The sequence below is a fragment of the Dendropsophus ebraccatus genome, chromosome 5 (genome assembly GCF_027789765.1).
Source record: "Dendropsophus ebraccatus isolate aDenEbr1 chromosome 5, aDenEbr1.pat, whole genome shotgun sequence".
Lineage (NCBI taxonomy): Eukaryota > Metazoa > Chordata > Amphibia > Anura > Hylidae > Dendropsophus > Dendropsophus ebraccatus.
This window is the reverse complement of record NC_091458.1, coordinates 29,187,420-29,209,443: the sequence shown is the minus strand read 5'-3', so window position 1 is coordinate 29,209,443 and position 22,024 is coordinate 29,187,420. Positions and strand designations below refer to the sequence as shown.

The 22,024-nt window shown below is 40.2% G+C and overlaps 1 protein-coding gene across 3 annotated transcripts in view; it reads right to left on the bottom strand.

The window, feature by feature from the left end:
• Positions 1-22,024, bottom strand: part of GRIA4 (glutamate ionotropic receptor AMPA type subunit 4) — a 246,764-nt gene that overhangs the window by 12,284 nt on the left and 212,456 nt on the right. For all 3 annotated transcript variants that reach the window (XM_069972021.1, XM_069972020.1, XM_069972023.1), the window contains exons 10-13: positions 9,994-10,200; positions 8,001-8,371; positions 5,551-5,749; positions 2,446-2,693 (exon numbers count right to left, since the gene is read on the bottom strand). In XM_069972021.1, coding sequence (XP_069828122.1) covers positions 2,446-2,693; positions 5,551-5,749; positions 8,001-8,371; positions 9,994-10,200 — 1,025 coding nt within the window. The remainder of the gene's footprint in view (positions 1-2,445; positions 2,694-5,550; positions 5,750-8,000; positions 8,372-9,993; positions 10,201-22,024) is intronic.

The window sequence follows — 22,024 nt, the reverse complement described above, 5'->3', positions numbered from 1 at the left end:
CATCATCTATACAGCATATGTACATATGTCTACATTTTACTATATAATACTCTATGAACTAATCCGTAGATTGTACATGAACCAATAAGAACTAAACCCAATTGTCAAGACATTGTATCAAAAGTCAACTCCAAATGGGTTGTCGTCTTCCGGACCAATATTGTGCCCAATGTTGTGTCAAAGCCTGGGTCAGCGAGACTCTTTTACTCTGGTGGAGTTATCTGACCCCATACTGGACCTATAGCGATCTGCCTTAAATCTAGCACTGGGACTCCCTACTTCAGGATACTGTGGGGCATTGATAATTCTGGGGAACCCCTGTAGACTTTAAGGCAATCTTTTTAAAGATGAATTATTCCCATCAGATAAAATATAATTTCAGAAGTTTATCTCGATCAATTTAAAATTCATTGCTAAATTATTTTAGGTTCACGAGCTTGAAAAGAAGAAATAAAAGGAAGCCAACATTGCATAAAAATGGCAATTCATCCCGGCAGAAAATGGTGTTATGTTCTGGAATATTGAATTTAGATTTGCTGAATGAAAAGCTAAGATGATGAATAATAATGTGTTCGTAGAGAGCGTCGCGATAAGTCATTATGAGAGGGTTATTTAGCAGGGAAAAAGCCATAACCATATACAGTTTCACAGCACAATAGCAAAATGGATATAAAACAAAAACAGAAGGTTGTGCGGAGATTAGATGTTAATAAGGAACAAAAATTCGGATGTCTGGGTGACAGTTTACATACCCCAAGTGACCGATTACAGGTATGAAACATAGAAGACCATGTAGAAGCCAACAATGCAACATCTGCTTTCATTTATTCATAATGCTCAGCAAACTATAATAGTCCTGACTGTCTAAGCTGGGCTCCTCTACTGGGCGGCTGCCAACTCCCTAACCAATGTTTACTTGTTTTCTAACAACTTTTGACAAATGCTTTACTTCCCCAATGTCTCATTCTATCTGCAGGGATTATATAAAAGCTAATGGTCTGGGTTTTTAATGCAGACAATTTAAGGCAGACAACGCCAGTCATTTACGCTTACAGAGCGCAAATCAGTACTGACCCACAGCAATTATTTCAGCAATTACTTTGACGACTCCAAATGAAACTCTAATCAGTCAAAACTCTGAAGAGATGTTGTCAAGTATATGCACTAAATGTACTAAACATTGCTTCCAGAGTTTCTATGAACTATATAGAATATGTGTATCTGCAATATTTTGCATTGTACAAAGAGGAAACGTCCTAAATGTACAGTAGGTTACAGCAACGGACGTGGGTCCATTGACCTCCATTTTACAGTCAAAGCTGATTTGCCACTACAAATAAATAGTGGGAATAGCTTAGTCTGCAGGTATTTGCTTTTCATTATACTCTATGCATTTTGGGAATGGTAGTACAAGTCTGTTCCCACCTATCAAAGATTTATACTCAATGGTCTGGTTTGGGGAATGTTAGTGCATGCCTGTACCTACCCATCAAAGATCCATACTGAATAGTCAAGTTTTGGGAATGGTAGTGCAAGCCTGTTCCCACCCATCAAAGATTTATACTCTATGTTCAGGTTTTGGGAATAGTAGTGCAAGGCTGTTACCACCCATCAAAGATTTAATAGTCTGGGAATGGTAGTGCAAACCTGTGCCTAGCCATCAAAGATTCATACTTGTCAATGGTCTGGTTTTTAATGGGACTAGTTTAAAAACTAAACCAGATTTATTTTTCCCGAAGGGGCTTTTGGATAGAACAGGGGCATGACTTACAAATGTCCTTTTTTGGGACTCAAATGTGCCACAGTTGGAAAATATCTTTAATACAATAATCCAAATATGTAGCAAAAATTATAACTTTAGCCAAGGAAGCTAACTGAAGTGCCTCCAAGAAAAACATTGTATTAGACTATTTTATATGGAACTTATGGGGTCAGCACATTGGGTTATTAGGGGTTACTGTTTCTACCTTGCGGTTCTGAGTGCAGATCTCTCCAGGGAAACACCTACATAAGGTTTATGTGCCATCAATATTTTGTGGGTTTGGTCCAATATCCCAAAACACACTGGTAGATCGATTAGCCTCCTATACAACTGACCCTAGTGGATATGGGTAAGCATCAATGAAGAGCCCAATTAAAGAAACATTTTTGTGATTCATTACAAATATTGGAGCTACAGAATAGGTTGCCACTATAAACCCCTTTTTTTTGTTTGAAAAACATAACTGAAGATCCTAGACATAATGTTGAATTAGGTTGTTTTATACATGGCCTTAAAAAAAGAGTCCAGGATAAGATGAAATGAGTTACCTGGTGTCTGCACATACAATGAAATGAAGGGAAGTAACATGTTCACACACAACACAAAAAGAACTATATCAGGTACATCAGGGAAGGTGGAATACTATAACAACACATCTTATATTGTTATACTATTCCACCCACCTTAATAAAGAATGCTTTGGCGTTGCCACTCCATATCCTTTGGAATCCAGGTTTCCTCCAACTTTCATTGTGTCGCATGGTTTTCTCTGCTCGATGTACTCATTCATTGTAGACTCTAAAAGGAAGGCGAATTTTCCCTTTGATTTCCGGACACGGGCTACTCCTTCTGCTGTTGTTTTGGTGAATACTGATGGCTCTGCCGATTTCATGTACGTCCACATCTTTTCATAAACTGCTATTTTTGATCTCTGCCAAACAAAAAAAAAATAGCACAATAATAAAAATGAAATTTAAATAATATAATAATAATAATAATAATAACATAAAACTATAAACAAGGAGACAAAGCCTGAAAGGAAAGCAGCTCACGGGAGTGATACCAGCAGATAAGTGTTTTGACCATTTGACTGAGGTTGCTATGTGATATTTTTATATACTTCATACAAGTAGTAAAGCAGGACCCCCTGAGACCCTTAATACATCTCCCACCCTTCACTTTTTACCCCATTCTTTACATTCAAAGGGGAACCTGGAATAGGGGAAATCATTTTTGAAATTTAGTATAACCCCTTCCTGACATATACATGTACATCATACCTAGCTATTGTTGCATCTAGTAAGTTATCTGACAGCTACATCTGTCAGAGTTGCATCAATTGGTTTATATGGCAGTCCAAGGTCTTAAGGGCCTCCATGGCTGCCATGTAAGATCTACTAGTATTGATAGATTAACTGAAAGAAAATCATTGCAGTACAATAGTTTTGCATTGAACTGTATAAGCAGTTAAAAGATTGGAGACTAAAAAAGTATACAGGAGGAGTTGAAAAATGAACATATTTTGCATTGCCGAATGCGGAAATGTGCAAAGTATTAAAATATAATATTATTGATCCCATACAGAAAACTCAATGGACAAAAAAAAAAAATATCAGAAATGATTACATCCCAGAAAAAAAACTGTAAAGTTGCATCTAATCCAAAATGGTAATAATAAAAACAGTCAAAAAATTAGCTCCTACACAGCTCCATATATAGAATCAAATGAAAATCTATGTGAAAAGGATGAAAATTGTAAAGCCAGTCAGATTATGGGAAAGATCAAAGCAGAAGGGTCTGTTAAAGCGATTGGAAGTGTGATGAAATGGGCAGGCCTGTGGCCAATCGGATCATGGGATGATTACAGCAGAACAGGAATATGTTGACCTAGCCGGGACAGTGACCTGTTTACTTATGTGTACGTATGTGGATATAAAGGGCATGAGTAAGGCAATGGAGTGGGGGGGGGGGGGCATATAGAATTATATTGATATAAGGGTCTTATACAGTACAACAAACTGTTTTTAACTGTTTTCAATTACCAATAACTAAAAACATAAACTAAAGCAGGAGGGAATCCTTGGAAATCGCTTATTAATAGAACAAAATATCCCACAGGGTGGCTGATAAATAACAATTCAGTGAAAGGCAAGCAATATTATATCATTTTTTTTTCTTGCTTCGTTCAGATCCCCGAGGAATGAAGAATAATGATCTTACACGCACAGACACCCGTTACCTCGTGTGTCTGGATCAATAGGTGTGATGCATATGACAAACATGATACATGTTTGCCTGAAGCAAAGTAAACTAAAGCTCCTTCATTAATTTGTTAAACGTGTAGATACCGAAACACGGCAGCTTTACAAGTACACCGATTCTCTGTTCAGCTGCCAGTGACTTTGCTATCTCCACCGTGCAGCAAGCACTAATATGCAAGACATGGATTCAAGACGTCCCTGAAATTTGGCTCTTGTTCAGAACCTTACATTCCTTTTATACTTTGCAAAAAAAGGGTTAGTTTTTTATTACAACATTCTGATGACTATAACTTTTTTTAAATTTTTCACACTTCTTAGCTGTAATAAGTTGTTTTTGTGGAGAACATATAGGTTTCATCTTATTTATATTGGTTTTGACCATAAATGGAATGAATAGAACATTCTGCCATTTAATTTACCATAAATAACACATTAAATTCATTTGAATATGTATGCATTAGGGATGGTCCGAACCGAGTTCGGTTCGGGTTTGTATGAACCCGAACTCTCGGGAATGATTCCCGCTGTCTGCCCGATCCGTGGAGAGGGTGGATACAGCGGGAGGACCGCCTGGAAAACTGGGATACAGCCATAGCCATAGGCTGTATCCCAGTTTTCCAGGCGGTCCTCCCACTGTATCCACCCGCTGCACGGAGCGGGCAGACAGCGGGAATCATTCCCGAGAGTTCGGGTTCATACAAACCCGAACCGAACTCGGTTCGGACCATCCCTAATACATACATATTCAAATGAATTTAATGTGTTATTTATGGTAAATTAAATGGCAGAATGTTCTATTCATTCCATTTATGGTCAAAACCAAACCCAACCAAATGATGCCGAGCGTTTGGGTTCAAACGAACCCGAACCTTGGCAGTTTCGCACCATTCCTAGTATGTGCGTATGCAGGTATGGTGCTCGTAGAGAACCAAAGATTGGTTTTAGGCAGCATCCTAGATGACTAATACAAGAACTTCAAGTTTCTTTGTGGATACTGTGGTTTAACGGTAATAGGCAGGTAGGAACCTAAGATATGCATGTTAGGTTTTCACAAGTGCCATTGGTAAGGATTTAGGAGTTGCATTGTTGACCCAGATTCACTTTACATGTAATGAAAATGGTCTTTGTGGCTAGAACTACTTCTTGTGACTGAAGGATGGGGACATATTTGATCCTTATCTGACACTAAACTAGTTGCAATTGTCCAATGGTAATTAAAGGCTAATGGCCGAATGATCGTTCAGCTCTCTGGCCACCGTTCTCTCCATACACAGTAACATTTGGCATGGCCAAGCGATCCTGTGTTCTCTATGGAGAGGGTTAAGTCTCAGCCAGACAGCTCTAAGTAATGCTGCCATTAAGGGCCCTTTCACATGGGCCAACTTGCTGCACCAAGAAGAGGGTGCCGAGCTCCGGAATTTGGACCGCTTCCTAGAAACTTTCTAGGAATGCTCATTTCACCAATGAATGCCCCATGAAGTTACAGTATGTCTGACAAAAAATTCATAATCCACAGTTTTTACTTACTTTGAAAAATTCTTTTGTTGACCCAGCATCGAGTGTTCCATAGGCAATCTCTGTCTGTTTCGCAAGGTCTTCTGCACTTTCTATCGGTGACACCATTCTCTCAACCGTTAAAAAGGCAGCCAGATTGGCCGTGTAAGATGAAATAATAATGAGGGTAAAGAACCACCACACTCCGCCAACGATGCGACCTGAGAGAGATCTAAACAGGAAGGTGTGAGGGAATTTCAGCTTTTATGCTTTTACAGTTATGGTGAGGTATTTTGCGAGTTTTAATTTGTCATTATAACAATTTTAATGTGTTACATAAACAATAGGGAAACCTTGGCTACAAGTATTAAAGCAAATCCTTAATGTGAGATGAAAATGAATATGTTTATCTCCTCTTTCACGGGCTATAAATAGTGTGAGTTCCTAGGAAATCGGTGATTCATCTTCTCGTAACTTGTGGCCAGAAGAGTTATCTTACCTGCTTACTTAAAGTTATAGATTACATGCATCCTATATGGAAATAGGTTTGGATTGTTATTTAATACAATGTATTTCCATGAATAATAAATTAAAGGCTACAGCATTGTGCAACATACAGTACATATCTCTCACGTTATAACAAAAATAACCATACTGAAAAGACTAGAACGTGATGACACATGGCTTGTTTTCAACCCTTAAATAAAATTTAAAGGAATAGCCATTATAAGGAATAATACAATAATTAAGTAACAAGTAATTTATTCCCCCATTCCTTATTTCCCCATTCATTTCTTCTTTTCCATTCTCGTTATATCCTCACATCAAGACCTTCCTTGTTTCTTTCTGCCCTTTCCAATTCACCTGCTCCACCTCCAATCGCCTTCTTTCCTTTCCAACTGTCCTCCTCTTATTCTTCTCTCCCGATGTTATCTATCTATCTATCTATCTATCCCTTCCTTCTTCCCTTTCTTTCCCTTTTCCCTCCTGTTTTTCTTCTTTTGCCCAACTCATAGTTCCACATTTCTTCCTCCCATCTCTTCTTCCATCCTACCTACTGTATCTCCTCCTAGTTCCATCCTTCCTCTCAGCCCTTCTTCCATCTTAGCTTCCTCTCCCTAGTTCCATCCTTCCTCCCATCTCTTCTTCCATCTTAACTTCCTTTTTAGTCCCTTACTTCCTGGCATCTCTTCTTCCATCTTAGCTTCCTCTCCCTAGTTCCTTACTTCCTGGCATCTCTTCTTCCATCTTAGCTTTCTCTCCCTAGTTCCTGCCTTCCTCCATATCTTCTTCCATCTTAGCTTCCTTTCCCTAGTTCCTTTCTTCCTCCCATCTCTTCTTCCATCTTAGCTTCCTCTCCCTAGTTCCATCCTTCCTCCCATCTCTTCTTCCATCTTAACTTCCTTTTTAGTCCCTTACTTCCTGGCATCTCTTCTTCCATCTTAGCTTCCTCTCCCTAGTTCCTTACTTCCTGGCATCTCTTCTTCCATCTTAGCTTTCTCTCCCTTGTTCCTGCCTTCCTCCATATCTTCTTCCATCTTAGCTTCCTTTCTCTAGTTCCTTTCTTCCTCCCATCTCTTCTTCCATCTTAGCTTCCTCTCCCTAGTTCCATCCTTCCTCCCATCTCTTCTTCCATCTTAACTTCCTTTTTAGTCCCTTACTTCCTGGCATCTCTTCTTCCATCTTAGCTTCCTCTCCCTAGTTCCTTACTTCCTGGCATCTCTTCTTCCATCTTAGCTTCCTCTCCCTAGTTCCTGCCTTCCTCCATATCTTCTTCCATCTTAGCTTCCTTTCTCTAGTTCCTTTCTTCCTCCCATCTCTTCTTCCATCTTAGCTTCCTCTCCCTAGTTCCTGCCTTCCTCCATATCTTCTTCCATCTTAGCTTCCTTTCTCTAGTTCCTTTCTTCCTCCCATCTCTTCTTCCATCTTAGCTTCCTCTCCCTAGTTCCTGCCTTCCTCCATATCTTCTTCCATCTTAGCTTCCTTTCTCTAGTTCCTTTCTTAATCCCATCTCTTCTTCCATCTTAGCTTCCTCTCCCTAGTTCCTGCCTTCCTCCATATCTTCTTCCATCTTAGCTTCCTCTCCCTAGTTCCTTCTTTTCTCCCATCTCTTCTTCCATCATAGCTTCCTCTCCCTAGTTCCTTCCTTCATTCCATCTCTTCTACCATCTTACCTTCCTCTCCCTAGTTCCTTACTTCTATCTCTTTTTTCATTTAACCTCCCTCTCCCTAGTTCCTTCCTTCCTTCCTCTCATCCTTTTTTCCTCTCTACATTCTGCAAGTGTTACAAATGTTAAAATGACAAATACCAAGCAGAGTCTTCACCAGAACGTAATGTTACTAACTATGGAACAATATGTCACTATGTAATAGTTTCCAAGACATGGTAAAACTTTAAAAATTTTAAAAAATTAAGCTACAGTACCAATGCAATTTTGTGGTCCTACAAATAGATCTGTAAGTTAATTCTGCTTTATACTAACCTTGGAGATATATCACATCCTTGCTGCATGAAGGCTCCAAGGGAGAACCAAAGGCTGTTAAAAATACCAAACTCATTTGGGGGTTGATCACTGGGTCCTTCTTTACCATCTTCAGGCTCTTCCATATGCCATTCATAAGGGCTGAATCGGCTTACGAGAAACAGGACTACACTTACTCCAATGTAAGCAAAAACTATACACATCCAGATTTCATAGGCCAATGGGTCCAAAAATGAAAAGACTCCAGGTTTTGATTTCTGTGGTTTTTTAATCATAATAGAAATCCCTAAGCTCATGAAAGGCTTCGAAAAATCAATGACCTCTTCTCTCACCAAGGTAATAGTCAATGGAGCTACGGCGATTTCTGCTTTCTGTAAAACAACAGAGAGTGGTCATGTTGTTGTATATGTTCTATTTAAAAAAGTTTAGTTAATAAACATTTATAGGTTAAGCTCACGCGATGGGATTTTCCGGACATAAATGGTCATCATTAGAAAATATTGGATGCCTTTCCCATAGTGTGAACTTAGCCATAAACTGTATTATGTCTAAGCAAATTTAAGACAGACATTCATGCTTGTTGCTTGTAACTATAGGTTAAACTTCGAGACCCCCCCCCCCCATGGGAATTCTTAATTTCAAAGAGATTTTCCCTTTGTATTTTGTCAGACATTTATGGCATATTCACAGCTTTGAGTCCCACCTCAGTGACCTCATTATCTGGACAATGGGGGTTCTTTGATTCCCCATCATCAAATTTACGCTAACTGAAGATGTGGCTAGTTATAGATACATCTGAGTGATCTTTCAAGGATTTGATATGGATACATGCCTAGAATTGACTCTACTATCTCATTGGCTAACATTTCCAACACTGGAAACAGGTATTTAGTGTTGAGCGGAGAGGACAAACTGTTTGGGTTCAGTAACATTCTCCAAACCCGACTTGATATGATGTACAGTTAATGGAGGGAACAGTTCAGCCTCTCCGCTCAACACTACAGGTGATAAGACAATGAAAACTGATGATCACTCAATGGTTTGTCTATATACCTGTAGCCAACTAAGTAATGTTAATATCTATCTCAATACACAGCCTTATAAATGGTCATAAACCAAATTTATGAACTAAATTTTCAAGGGGGAGATTTCACTGTATAGTATAAAATTATGGGGTCTAAACAGTTAAAGGGAGCATCCACTCATGACAACCCATGTCTACATTTACTTTCCAAGGGGGAGATAACAATGTATAACATGAAATGCTGGGGTCTAAACAGTTAAAGGGGCTATGCACGTAGGACAGCCCGTGACTAATTAGGGCATATGTACAAAATCTTAAATCATCTTGTCTAGGAGGACTAAACATTATAGTATAGTTTTACTTGATATTTTATTAGTCAGGCCCATCAAGGTGAGATCCCAGTCTGGGGCCTTGCTGGCAGGTATTGCTAAAAGGGCTGTCCTGGGTGGAATTCCCCTCAGATATAGAGCACAATGGAGAAAGAACTAAGTTGTATGCCAACTTAAAAACCACAAGCCATAAGGGTAGTATAGTCTGCATCTTATCCCCACCCCATCAGCCTTGATATCTAATAAATAGATTAAGTTTAGGAAGAGATCATCATTGGGAACAACCCTCATGATTCATGGCCGCGGTAGAATGTCTTCATAGGTCCTCTTTGAACTATTCATTGTCATTATAGTGTAGTTCAGAGGTGTCAAATTCACGTCCCTTCAGCTATTGCTAAACTACAATTCCCGTCATGCCTGGACAGCCAAAGCTTAATCTGTCCAGGCATGATAGGAATTGTCATTTTGAAAGAGCTGGAAGGCCACAGTTTGACACCTACAAGTATGTTCTAGTTCATGGAGGAGGCCTCAAGTGGAGGACCGGCCTTCTACGTCACCCATAAGTCCTTACAGAGTATATGGAAATTAGTTATACAACCAGCAGATGCAATAGGAAAAAAAAGTTATACATCTTGCTTACCCCATATACAAGTTCTCCCACCATTCCATTCCAGATTTTCGTATCCGAATCCCTTGCTCCATATTTTCCATCGGGAACAATTGCAATTTTATACTTGATACCAATATGCTTTGCAATCTCATAGGCCAGATCTACACAATATCCTTCAAACTTATCATTTCCTTCCAACAGCTCATGGTTTTTCTTGTACATTACATAAGGAGATTCCTATAATGAAAAGAAGAAAACTTAAAGGAGAAACATGCGTAACTATATCTTTGAAGGACCTTCAGGGCACAAGGTGTGTAGACGATGGTACTCAACGACAATTTATAGATTGAGTTTGACAATGTTATCTACAGTACATATTACAAAAATCGTGATACATCTACAAGTTTTCAACCATCTGACAAATATGAATGGTATTGTCACCATTGACGGACCTTTATCCATAACCCTTATGTACTGCAAAACTATTTACAGGGACATAGCCTGGTCCTTTCTTGATTTCCTTTTGCCATGTATTATGCCATGTATTTGCCATGTATTGAGTATGCAGTGATCTGTAATCTATAATCCCCAAAATTAAGTTGTCTAAGGGTAATATTGACAACACAAGGCCGATCTGTAATCATATCAAGGGCATGGTATAAACTGGCACCAGCAATGGTTCCAATTTTGACCTTTGCAACACAGCTCTGATTTGTACCTTTAGGGCCCTTGCACACTAAGGAAATCAGGCGGATAACCTGCCGCGGATTCCCTCTCTTGCCCCCCGCTCTCCCGCTTAAAGTTCCACCAGTCCCATAGGCTCGATTCTATGGTCAGGCGATTTCCGACATCCGACAAAATAAGTGACATGTCAATTCTTTGAATTCGCCCAAGCACAGACTGGAGTCCATGAGACGGGTAGAGAGTCAAGCAGGAGCATGCACGGAATCCGTAGCAAGTTATTTGTGTGATTTCCTGAGTGTACAATGGCCCTGAAATGGCACTAGTGGCTACTGAAATATTTCAATATGGCTTCAGTGGGTAATGGATAAAATAAAGGTTGAAATACCCTTTAAAATGCAAAATTTGAAAATGCATTTTAAACCATTTAAGAAAAATAAAGAGAAACTTTTGTTGTTTTTACCACAGACAAAAATGTAAAGATAACATTTTATACACCAAAAATAGCCAAAATAATACACCATAGAGTCATTATACAACAGATATGTTCGTCATACAGCAACGATAAGGACATAAGATTTAACAGCAAAGTAAAAAAAACACGGCTAGAAAAAAGTCACATTTCTTATGAATTGACTTCTTGCACTTCTTACGTATTATTTCACCTTCTTTTCATTTCTTTGGGCTATTCCTTCGAGATTTTTCTGGTTTAATTATTGTGCCTCTTATTACAGTTTCTGAAGTGGATGAAAACAGTAAGGACAGTACAAGGGGTTTTCTCAGTACAAGCCGTGCACATTTTAGACAACCAAGAAAATCTGCACAATAATTATACGTAATTAGTTTCCTATTTAGGTTACTGCACAAGAATGTTCTTGGTACAGTGCAGTAAAATAGGAGATACTTTACAGGTAATTCTATGGAGGGAAAAAGACATGGCTGACCCTTTACATGCTACACACTGATCTACTGCCCACACACAACCTCACTGTTCCTGATTTGTCTGGGTCCCTAAGCTAAATAGCATAGCACTGGATGGTGACAGCTGTCCATAAAGAGAACAGTCCAGTAACCCTACTGCCTAGGGTCAATGCCTGGGATCTCTTTGGGAGCACATGCCAAGGTGGGGTTAGTCATCTGTTCACACTGGTGTGGTGTTGTGCAGCAGAGATAGTGTGACCTAGAGCTAAAGAGCTTAAGGACCCCATAAAATTTAGACTAATGTTAGCCAAACCTGCCACTCGCTGTAGATTCAGTCGGCGGTATAACGTGTATGGGGCCATCTAGAACAACCACTGACAGAAGGTGTTAGTGGTTCTAGGAGTTGGCAGTGATGGAAAAATAACACTTGACCCTTTTGTTCAGAGATAAGTCGCAGCGAGAGTGCTCTCACTGTGGCTTACCCTTCCAATCCCAACTAGAGAACGCAGGAACGTTTGGCCAGACTGCCATTAGTCTGGCAGTAGTGGGGTTGCTGGTCACTCTCTCTATGGATACTGGTGTCAACGTAATGGTGGTCACTGCCCAGCGGCGATGAATTTCTTCTATGGGTCAATTCACACTGCTTATGAAGCATATTTTAATGCAAATTCCAATGTGTATTCTTCTTTGGAATATACATTAAAACCAATTAATTAATGGGAATTTGTTCTTTAGTTCACACTCTTAAAGGGGTTTTCTGGGCAAAAAAGGATTGACCTGGCACCCCTGCTGACCAGCTGCACCAGCTGGGTATACTGGGTGCTGACACTCTGCCGATCAGCGATTGATGGTCTATACTCAAGATAGGCCATCAATTATTTTTGATTTTTTTCAAAAAGAACCTGGTGTAAAGTAATAATCTCAAACTTCAAATGGGAATGTCTTCTGCTGGACCTTTGGGTCAATTATTCTATCTCAGCCCTCTGGAGGACCATAAGGTACTTTGTTGGGCCAGTCCAACCCTGTATATATTAAGATTCAAGTGGATGCTGTCCGGCTCCAAGTCATAAAATCATTTCTTTATTGTAGCATATTAAAATCTGCACATGAAATAATCATGAACTCCAATGCGTTTCGGAAAGAACTTCCTTAATCATGGACCTATACCAATACCTATGGACAAAGGGTGAGCTGATACAATCTTTTTTGCTATACATATATTAAGATACACTGCCAAAAGTAAGGAATATATACTATATAGAATCAGCTTCAGTAACTATAGAAAGTGTACTATGTCTCTGTAGGTAGTGTGTTGGGGTGGAGGGGGGGGGGGTTGCGGTTCATGAAATTCAGTCAAGCGGCTGCCATTAAAATAGCATTATCTGAAAACTACATCTCTTCAGAGGCATATTGGTTACCATACTGAAACACTATTTCAGAACTAATGACTTTTAAGATGAAGCACAGTACAGCAAAATAGATATGTTACCTACTGTGTTCTGACCTGACAGATCTACTAGGCTATAATTCACTGAAAATATCCATGGATCAGGAGTTTGGATGATACAATATTGCGAAAGGGCAGACTATTCAGATGCCTCCCTCCAAACATCAGCAATATAAATGCTATGCCAAATGATATATGCACGAAGACTCTCTCAGTGAATAGAATAAGTAGGAAATACTGTACTGGCATTGAGCACTTGAATTCAAAGGAAAAAGTAAAGTATAATCCTTTACATAACACATCCAGGGTGTTCTCCCAGTGGCATAAAGGCCCCTTTTGTATTATCTGTAATATACTGGGATATTCCTTGATCTAAATTTGACAGCAAAAATTGTAAAAGAACTTGAAATTCAGAAAGGAAATGTCAAAATCTGTGACGTAGATTAATGAAATAGAAATTTAAAGACTTTTAGGTTAACTCCAAAAAGAGCATATGTCTATGGAAGTCAGGAGAATGTATAAGTGGAGCAGCAGAAATTTTCAACACCAAGTATTACCTTAATTTTATCTAATAGGGATTGTATATTGCTGGGGGTGGAGTAAAATAAAAAAGGGTAAAAGTAAAAAATAAGTCATACTTACCCACCTGATCTTCTGCAGTTCAAAGTCTCAAGTTAACCAGTCCTTACTAGAGATGAGCTCAAGGCGAGCAAGCCAAAAGTCGAGTATCAGAATACTGGTGGCTGAAGAATTTGTTGATTGGACTATATCCATGTTTTTCCAGTTTCCCTAGGGTTGCATCCAACTTTTTCACCCACCAGTATTTAAATGCCAAACAATCAGACTAGAGCATGCTCGAGTTGGCTCATCTCTACTATCACCACTTCTTCTTTCTAAAAAGAGCCGCAAGAGGAACCTCCTGACTTACTATTTGTTGTACCAACCATAAATAAAAAAGTATATCTCCTGACTAGAGATGAGCGAACCGGGTTCGGGTTCGAGTCGATCCGAATCCGAACTTTCGGTATTTGATTAGCTGGGGCTGCTGAACTTGGATAAAGCTGTAAGGTTGTCTGGAAAACATGGATACAGCCAATGACTATATCCATGATTTCCACATAGCCTTAGGGCTTTATCCAAGTTTACCAGCCACAGCTAATCAAATGCCAGAAGTTCGGGTTTGGATGGACTCGAGCATGCTAGAGGTTCGCTCATCTCTACTCCTGACATCCCCTTTAAAAAGTCACATTTCAGCAAATATATCGAAAGAAAAAAAATGTAAAACCTGTCAACATGTCAGAAATGGAGTCCCACTAGAGATGAGCGAACGATCGGCATTTGATTAGCGGTAGCTGCTGAACTTGGATAAAGCTCTAAGGTTGTCTGGAAAACGTGGATACAGCCAATGACTATATCCATGTTTTCCACATAGCCTTAGGGCTTTATCCAACTTCAGCAGCCACCGCTAATCATATGCCAAAAGTTCGGTTGCGGATCGGCTCGAGGTTTGCTCATCTCTAAGTCCCACCTATTGGAAGTAAAGCAAAAGATTGGCGATGGCACCCGCTATGGGAAAAAGGATCCTAAAGAGTGTTAGCCATACATATGCAGCACATCTCATCCTTCTCCATTACAAACTCATCCACTGGCTACAATTTACAGTCGCCTTTAGTCTGTTGTTAGTAGTGAAGTTGGATAATCTGTACTTGGAAGGGATCAAGTGAGTATAACACCACTCCTGGAAAGTGAACAGTATATTTCCAAGCTGAATTGCATCGTATCTAGGGGTAAGAAGGCTCCACAGCCAGGAACAGCTAGGTGATACCAACCAGGACAGGAGTCTGATACTAGTTTGCCTCTGGAGAAGGGAGTCCTCCTAAGATTTTTAACACCTAAAAGCCTAAGGGGTAGAACCTACCTTGACAGGGCCCTTTCTCATCAAGGGCTCCATATCAGCTGTATGGGATGTGTCTATGATACATATGCCATTGCTCTTGTACAAGTCACCTCATGTTTAACTGTTAGACATTACACTAAGAAACTTTACTAGAATTAGTTGTTTTTAATCATTTCATCCCATGTATTGCGCTATAATGAATGTGCTTTATCTGCTGGATGACACCATTACCAGCATGATGTACCCTTTGGATCTGTCTCAATGATAGAAAACACTGTTGTAGACTAAATGAGCCTTCTCCGAATTCGGTGATAAACCTACAAATGTGTATTGTAAACCTGAATTTCTGCCTGGCGTACATGCTTAAGATCCCTGTGCTAGAGGAAGACAAAGCATGAAAGGCGCATATGTGCCTACATTACTAGAATGGAAATATAGGGAATTAAAGCAGCAGGCATGAAGAGCTTCTAATTGTAATGGTTTTAACCTCTTCACAGCTTGTGACCAAAGATCTGTGGATTGCCAAGACGAAAAAAGAATTCCTTGTCTTTTTTATGTTCATATGTGTCCTACAGGATCTGGCACCAAGACATGAGCCGCAGATCTTTGAAGTCCGAAGGTTCGAGGTGCGGCCACAGACTTGTTTTCTAACGTGTCCCACGGATTGTCGATCGTATTGAGATCTGAGAAATTTTGAAGCCAAGTCACCATCTTGAACTCAAACTATTTTTGTAGTGTGGTTGAGGCAATATCCTGCTCAAAGAGGCCATTGCCATTAGGAGGTCCCACTACCATAAAGGGATAAGCTTGATCAGTACACGTCAGTAACATTCTCATGATGCCAGGACCCAAAGGTTCCAGTAAACAGCCACCCTTAGCTTGTTCATCTCACAGGTTCTAGTTGTGATGTGATGCGATGCCCACTATAGGCACTTTCGGCAGTGGATAGAGGTTAGGATGGGTTCCTAAGTTCTAGAGAGCAAATTGTGATGATCTGTATGTTCTGGCTCCTATATTTTTTAAAGTCAGCAGTAATTTTTTTCAAAAGTTTGCGCCATAGGGACTCTTCTGTAAGAGTGTTTGAAGACAAAGGCACTGCACTTCCAAGTCTATGATGCTTATGAAAGAATTTTATTTACACAAGAATGGTTTGTCACAATCCAACCAGATCAGGAATCAGGATACAAAAAATAATGAATGCAGGTAAGTAGTGCTACTGGCAACGTTTCGGTCGTGCTTCCGACCTTCCTCAGGCCAATGTAGCCAAACTGTACGCAAGGAGAGATGAGAATAGATCTGGTGGTCCACCAGATCTATTCTCATCTCTCCTTGCGTACAGTTTGGCTACATTGGCCTGAGGAAGGTCGGAAGCACGACCGAAACGTTGCCAGTAGCACTACTTACCTGCATTCATTATTTTTTGTATCCTGATTCCTGATCTGGTTGGATTGTGACAAACCATTCTTGTGTAAATAAAATTCTTTCATAAGCATCATAGACTTGGAAGTGCAGTGCCTTTGTCTTCAAATATATATTGGGATTGAGGAATCCTTTTGCACTAGCACCCAACATCTCTGCGGGAGTGCGGTTTTGTTGCTGTCATTGGATCTTCTGTAAGAGTGGACCTTTTATCCACACCAGCATCAACGTGTCTTGTGGGCACCAGTGACCCTTTGGCTATTTACCCTGTTGGCTCTTCTGAAACCACTTTTAGTAGTAACTATCCCCTGTACACCATCAACACCCCACAAGACCTCCAGTTTTGAAGATGCTCTAACCCAGTTTTCTAGCTTTTACAATTTGCCCCTCCTCAGGGTAATACAGATTGTTATGCAGGTTTAGTTTTTGTTAACTGCATTTATCATAACTAACCCACTGCAAAATAATAGCAGACACATGTGTAGCTAGGATTAAGCTACGTGACCTGTAGGCAAGCGCAGCAAATTTTTTGAAATTTTTTTTCTTGGCATCTAAAATTGCAGTAATACATTTTTTTTAACTCAATTTTTAGAAGGCAACACCATCAAGAGCAACGCAGAAAAGGCATTTTAATATAGAGCCAAATCTACTTGCCGTCTGCTATCAATGCATGAAGCACTCTAGACTGAATTCTGCCTCTCATCTAATTTTGCAACCAGGTATGGCCTGAAGCCACAAAGAAATATATATTCATTATATCAATGGGGAAGATCAGCTGATCACCATTGGTCTTGCTGCAGAAACGCCCAATGATTATCACTGGGGAATGTTGGAGCAATCATACATTTCCACAGCTGTGGGAAACGTGGTGGTATTACGTATTTCTATAAATTATACATCCAAATAAATCTTTGGCCAAGGGATGTGATGAGTGGGGGACATCCACTAAGATCGATATACACCAAGATGTACAAATATGCCCTGATCTGATCTGTAATTAAAGGTCAATTTTTTTTAAAAGTGACATGCTGTATATAATACCGTATCAGTATACCATGGTACGGACTAACCTAATATAAAGCCTTAGTTCAATGCAATCATTAGCTTAAATCAGCATCACCATTATGTAATGTTGTATCAAGGGACCTTTTACACTTGTTTCCTTAGTACATAATTTTAGGTTTATTTAGTTTCACAGCTATCTGGGTTTTCTATTTAACCCATTTCTGACAGATCCTCGGATAACTATCCTATTTGTCTACTCTGTATTATCAAGCGATAAGCACCCGCTTTTCCTACATCGGAAGTAGCAGTGAGCTGGGAAAATAATGAAATGTGTATATGTAGGCACTCATACGCTGCTAGCACCCTCAAGTAACCAATGAAGAAATGAGAATACATACAGTAGAAGCATCTGTAGTATACAGTAGAAGTATCCTTGAATTTATTCACATGGGTTGCCATGTATAACTAATAGAGGTCCAAGTGGTCAGCCCCTACGACATAGCTATGCTCAAATATGCCAGCTGGGGTAGGAGGGGGCTAGTTCCCTTTATCCTAATAAGCACCATGAGGCTATGTTCACACACCATATATTTTTGTAAAACCACAGCCGTTGTACGATTTATACGGAAATATACGTGCCATTGCTGCCTAGGAATACCGGCCGGAGTGTATACTCATAGTATACGCTCCGGTCAGGACCCCTAGCGGCGCTGCAAACAATTGACATGTCAGTTTTCTGCGGCCGCTATTCAGTGAATAGCGGCCGCAGAAACCTATGTCAGTTAACACTATGGAGCAAGTGGCTGCAAGCTGCATACTGTGCTGCAGAGAGTTCTGATGCAGGCGCCCTACGGCCCTAAAGATCATCCGGCCGGTACTCTTTTCCGAGACCGGTCGTTTCGTGACCCAGCCGAGTCAAAAAGCGGCCGGTCTCTTACGATGTGTGCACATGGCCTTAATCTATAAAGGGATCCCCCTCCCACTGTTGAATTATGGAACAGATAGCCAGTCTGAGAGTAAAACACCCATTCTCTCCAAGAAACAGTAGAGAAAACAAGTAGCAATTGCCATCCTCTTTGGGTCATGTGATAAGTAGGATTAAGGTGGACAGGAAAACTTTACCGAGCTAGATCTTGTTGTGGTCCAGCATAAGTAGAATACATTTATGTGCAGCTCGAGGTTTGGAGGATTATGGCCATTGGATATAGACCACTTCCAGTTAGTTTATGACTAGTGTTTAGTGGACTTGAGGAAACAGTCCGGGTTCAGCAACTTCTCAAAACCCAAACACTCACCATCTGACTCCCTACAGCTGGAGAAAATGGATGCCACCCTAGGGAGTCTTGGAAAACATGGATACAGCCTAGGGCTGTATCCATGTTTTTCTGGCAGCCTTAGGGCGGTATCCAATTTCTTAAATGCCAAGTCCACTCAACACTACTTCTGACATCTCCATACTATGACCTTTAGCCTCTATTGTCTGACTTCCTGCTATCCAGAGACTTTATGTATCATAGTATCAACTGTTAAGGTTATTTTACAATAGCCTTTGATCAACGTGCAGAAGATGACTTGAAGTATTAAGCCACTGGATGAATGAATCCAAACAAGCTCCTGTGATTTCCATATCAGGGCAATTAAAATTGTATGAGATCAGAAAAACTAAAGCTGGAAACATTATTCCAAAAAGGGGTGTCATTATTAGGCTGAGGGCACCGGAATCAGGCTCGTACCCTATTAGCCTTGTATTAACTTTTAAAATAAAAGTCCCACCCATCTGACTATTTGGGTGAAAGTGTGGGCACTGGAGACTATAAAATGGTAAAACAACTCAATGTATTAACAGGTTCTCTTTACAACTATTATTTAGCCTATTATTTGGGCCAGTGTCAGACTGGGGTACCTGGGGCCCACTAGAGGAAATGATCCTGAACCCCACCAATGAAGAACCAGTGAGAAACAACCTGTCAGTGTTACTGCGAGTTCTGAGCTGGGGGCCCATCGGAGGATCCTCCGGTCCTCCGGTGGGCCAGTCCGGCACTGATTAGGGCTACTCTATGAAAATAAAGAACAATAGCCTTTGAACAACGGTCCACAGAAACACACTGCTTTAATACGTCAACAAAAAAATGTCATTATCAACTAAAAACATAACATAAGCCAACATAAGTGATACGGGTACATTGGTACAGATCTAGAGTTCACATTCACCAACTTCAAACTGTACATGAAACATATCATTTACCTTATTAAGCACAGAGAGTACAAATCTGCAGTGTAGTTTCAGGAACATGCCAAAAAATAGAAAACATGATTTGATATGTCTTTAAATGTTCAGCTTTATTATGGTACAATCCAAATAATACAAAATATGGGCTGTTTCATCAATGCCATAACACTGCTGGTGTGCGTTGCACATATACAATGGTCCATAAGATGTAAGACCACAGTATTTAAAGGAGTACTCTAAAAAAAACTGTGTTTTGTCTAGTCCAGGGCCTCAGGCGGCATTTTTATAATACATGTATATAACGCCACTCTTTATTCCCTGTCTTTGGCATAACTTAGCGTGTCCGTTTTTTATAGAGTGTTCCTTTAATTCATACAAATTATCAGAGGCAAATCAAATAATAACTATATGAAAGCACGTCTATTACATACACTGAAATCATGTATAAAATACTGATAGCAAATGTACACTCAATGCATACCTTTATGGTACTGGACTCTCGAAAGTGCAACTTGATCCACAATATAAAATCAAATAATTGAATTAAATCTGATCTGGAATTTTTTTAAAGGTTTTTAAAAAAAAAAAGTTTTTTAAAGGGTCTATAAGTTCCTATTATATGTTTGCCCCAAATCATCATGGTCATAGAGCTTAGGGGTTTTCCAGGCAAAATAGACTCTAGGAGCCATCCAAAGAATAGCTGATCAGCCACTGATTGGTAGGGTGCCAACACCCTAGCACCCCTGGCTCTGGCACTACACAGTGAACAGGACCAGAAGCATGTGAATAATGCAAAAGATACATTGTGTGAACGTGGCCTTAATTTCTAAAACTGCTGAAAGTAGCAGGAGTAAATATTTTTTTAAAAAAGCATACTCACCTCCCGCTGATCCCCTGCTAATGCTGATCTGACGAGACCCCTTCCTGTTCACTGTAGGAAACGCCCAGGTAATCAATGGCTGAGATGGATTATCACTGCCCATAGTTAGCTGGGTGGGCATTTCCTATGTGAACATAAAGCTATTTTCTTCGGGACCAGTACCATTAGAACATCATAAGCAGGGGATCAGTGGAAAGTGAGTACAGGGTTTTTTGTTTATTCTTATCCCCTGAACAGTTTTAAATGTCAAAATATTTTTCAGGACAACCCATTTAATTCGTACAGTTATTTGCCATCTAGATTACTATAGATCGCATTGGTCGAAGAAACTCTTGACGTATGCAAACTTACAGATTTGGTGCCATATTGGGCAAAGAATAGATATTTGTTGCTAACTAATAAAAGATCTGCTGGAAACCCTGGTCACTCATTTAACCCTATGCATTGCCTGCTCAAGTAAGATGGCATCATTTATATTGTATATTATGTATAATATCAATAAAGCAAAAAAATAAAAAAATAAATAAAATAAAGGAAAGAGTTGAGACTGGTCCCACTACATACAAGTACATCTTACAGTTGCTCATATAGTAGTAACTAGAGATGAGCGAACCAGTCGAGGTTCGGGTTCGTATTAACCTGAACTCTCTGCTTCTGATTCCCGCTATCTGCCTGCTCTGTGGAGAGGGTGGATACAGCCAGAGGACTGCCTGGAAAACTGGGATACAGCCTATGGCTATGGCTGTATCCCAGTTTTCCAGGCGGTCCTCAGGCTGTATCCACCCTCTACACGGAGCGGGCAGACAGCGGGAATCACAAGCCGAGAATTCAGGTTAATACGAACCCGAACCTCGGCTGGTTCGCTCATCTCTAGTAGTAACCTACAGCGTTCAATTCTATCCACTTAATACTCCTCAGTATGTTCATAAAGTAGATAGCCTACTACGTATGTATGAGTCCTCTCAGCCACTCAGGAGAGCAGCGAAAGGTCACATGACATAGATAAGTCAGTTTCTTACTGGTCAGATGTGATAGAGAATCTATAGTAACCCCTCCCTGTGCCCCGCACTGCAGCACTACAGCTGCCAGTCTCCTGCAGCACCCCCTCCTGCTATGTCACGTCACAACTGAGAAATGCCCGCTTAGCCAGTCAGTGACTGGGTCGGGACACTGCTGAAATCACTGACTGGCTGAGCGGGTACATACCACTAGCTCATGATGATGCAGGACGCTGGGAGAAACAGGAGACTGGCAGCTGTAAGTGATCTGTGGCACTGCACTGCAGGGGCACAGGGACAAGTAAGTATATATTTTTATTATGCCCCCCTCCCCTTTGCCCACTGGATTTTTAGATTTAGCCAGAGTTCCCCTTTAAGCAATAAAAACCCTTGTCAAATATTGGTACTTAAATATCTTTTTATACCTTACGTGCCATTCAGTTTGTATACTCTGTAGAGTTTAGGAGACATTTAATATAGGAGAATGTGAAGCTCTTTCTCTAAACTCTGTACAGTCCTGTACTGCATGCAAAGTACTCCCCCTCATCCTATGTCCTTCCCTCTGCATTTGTTAATAAATGTG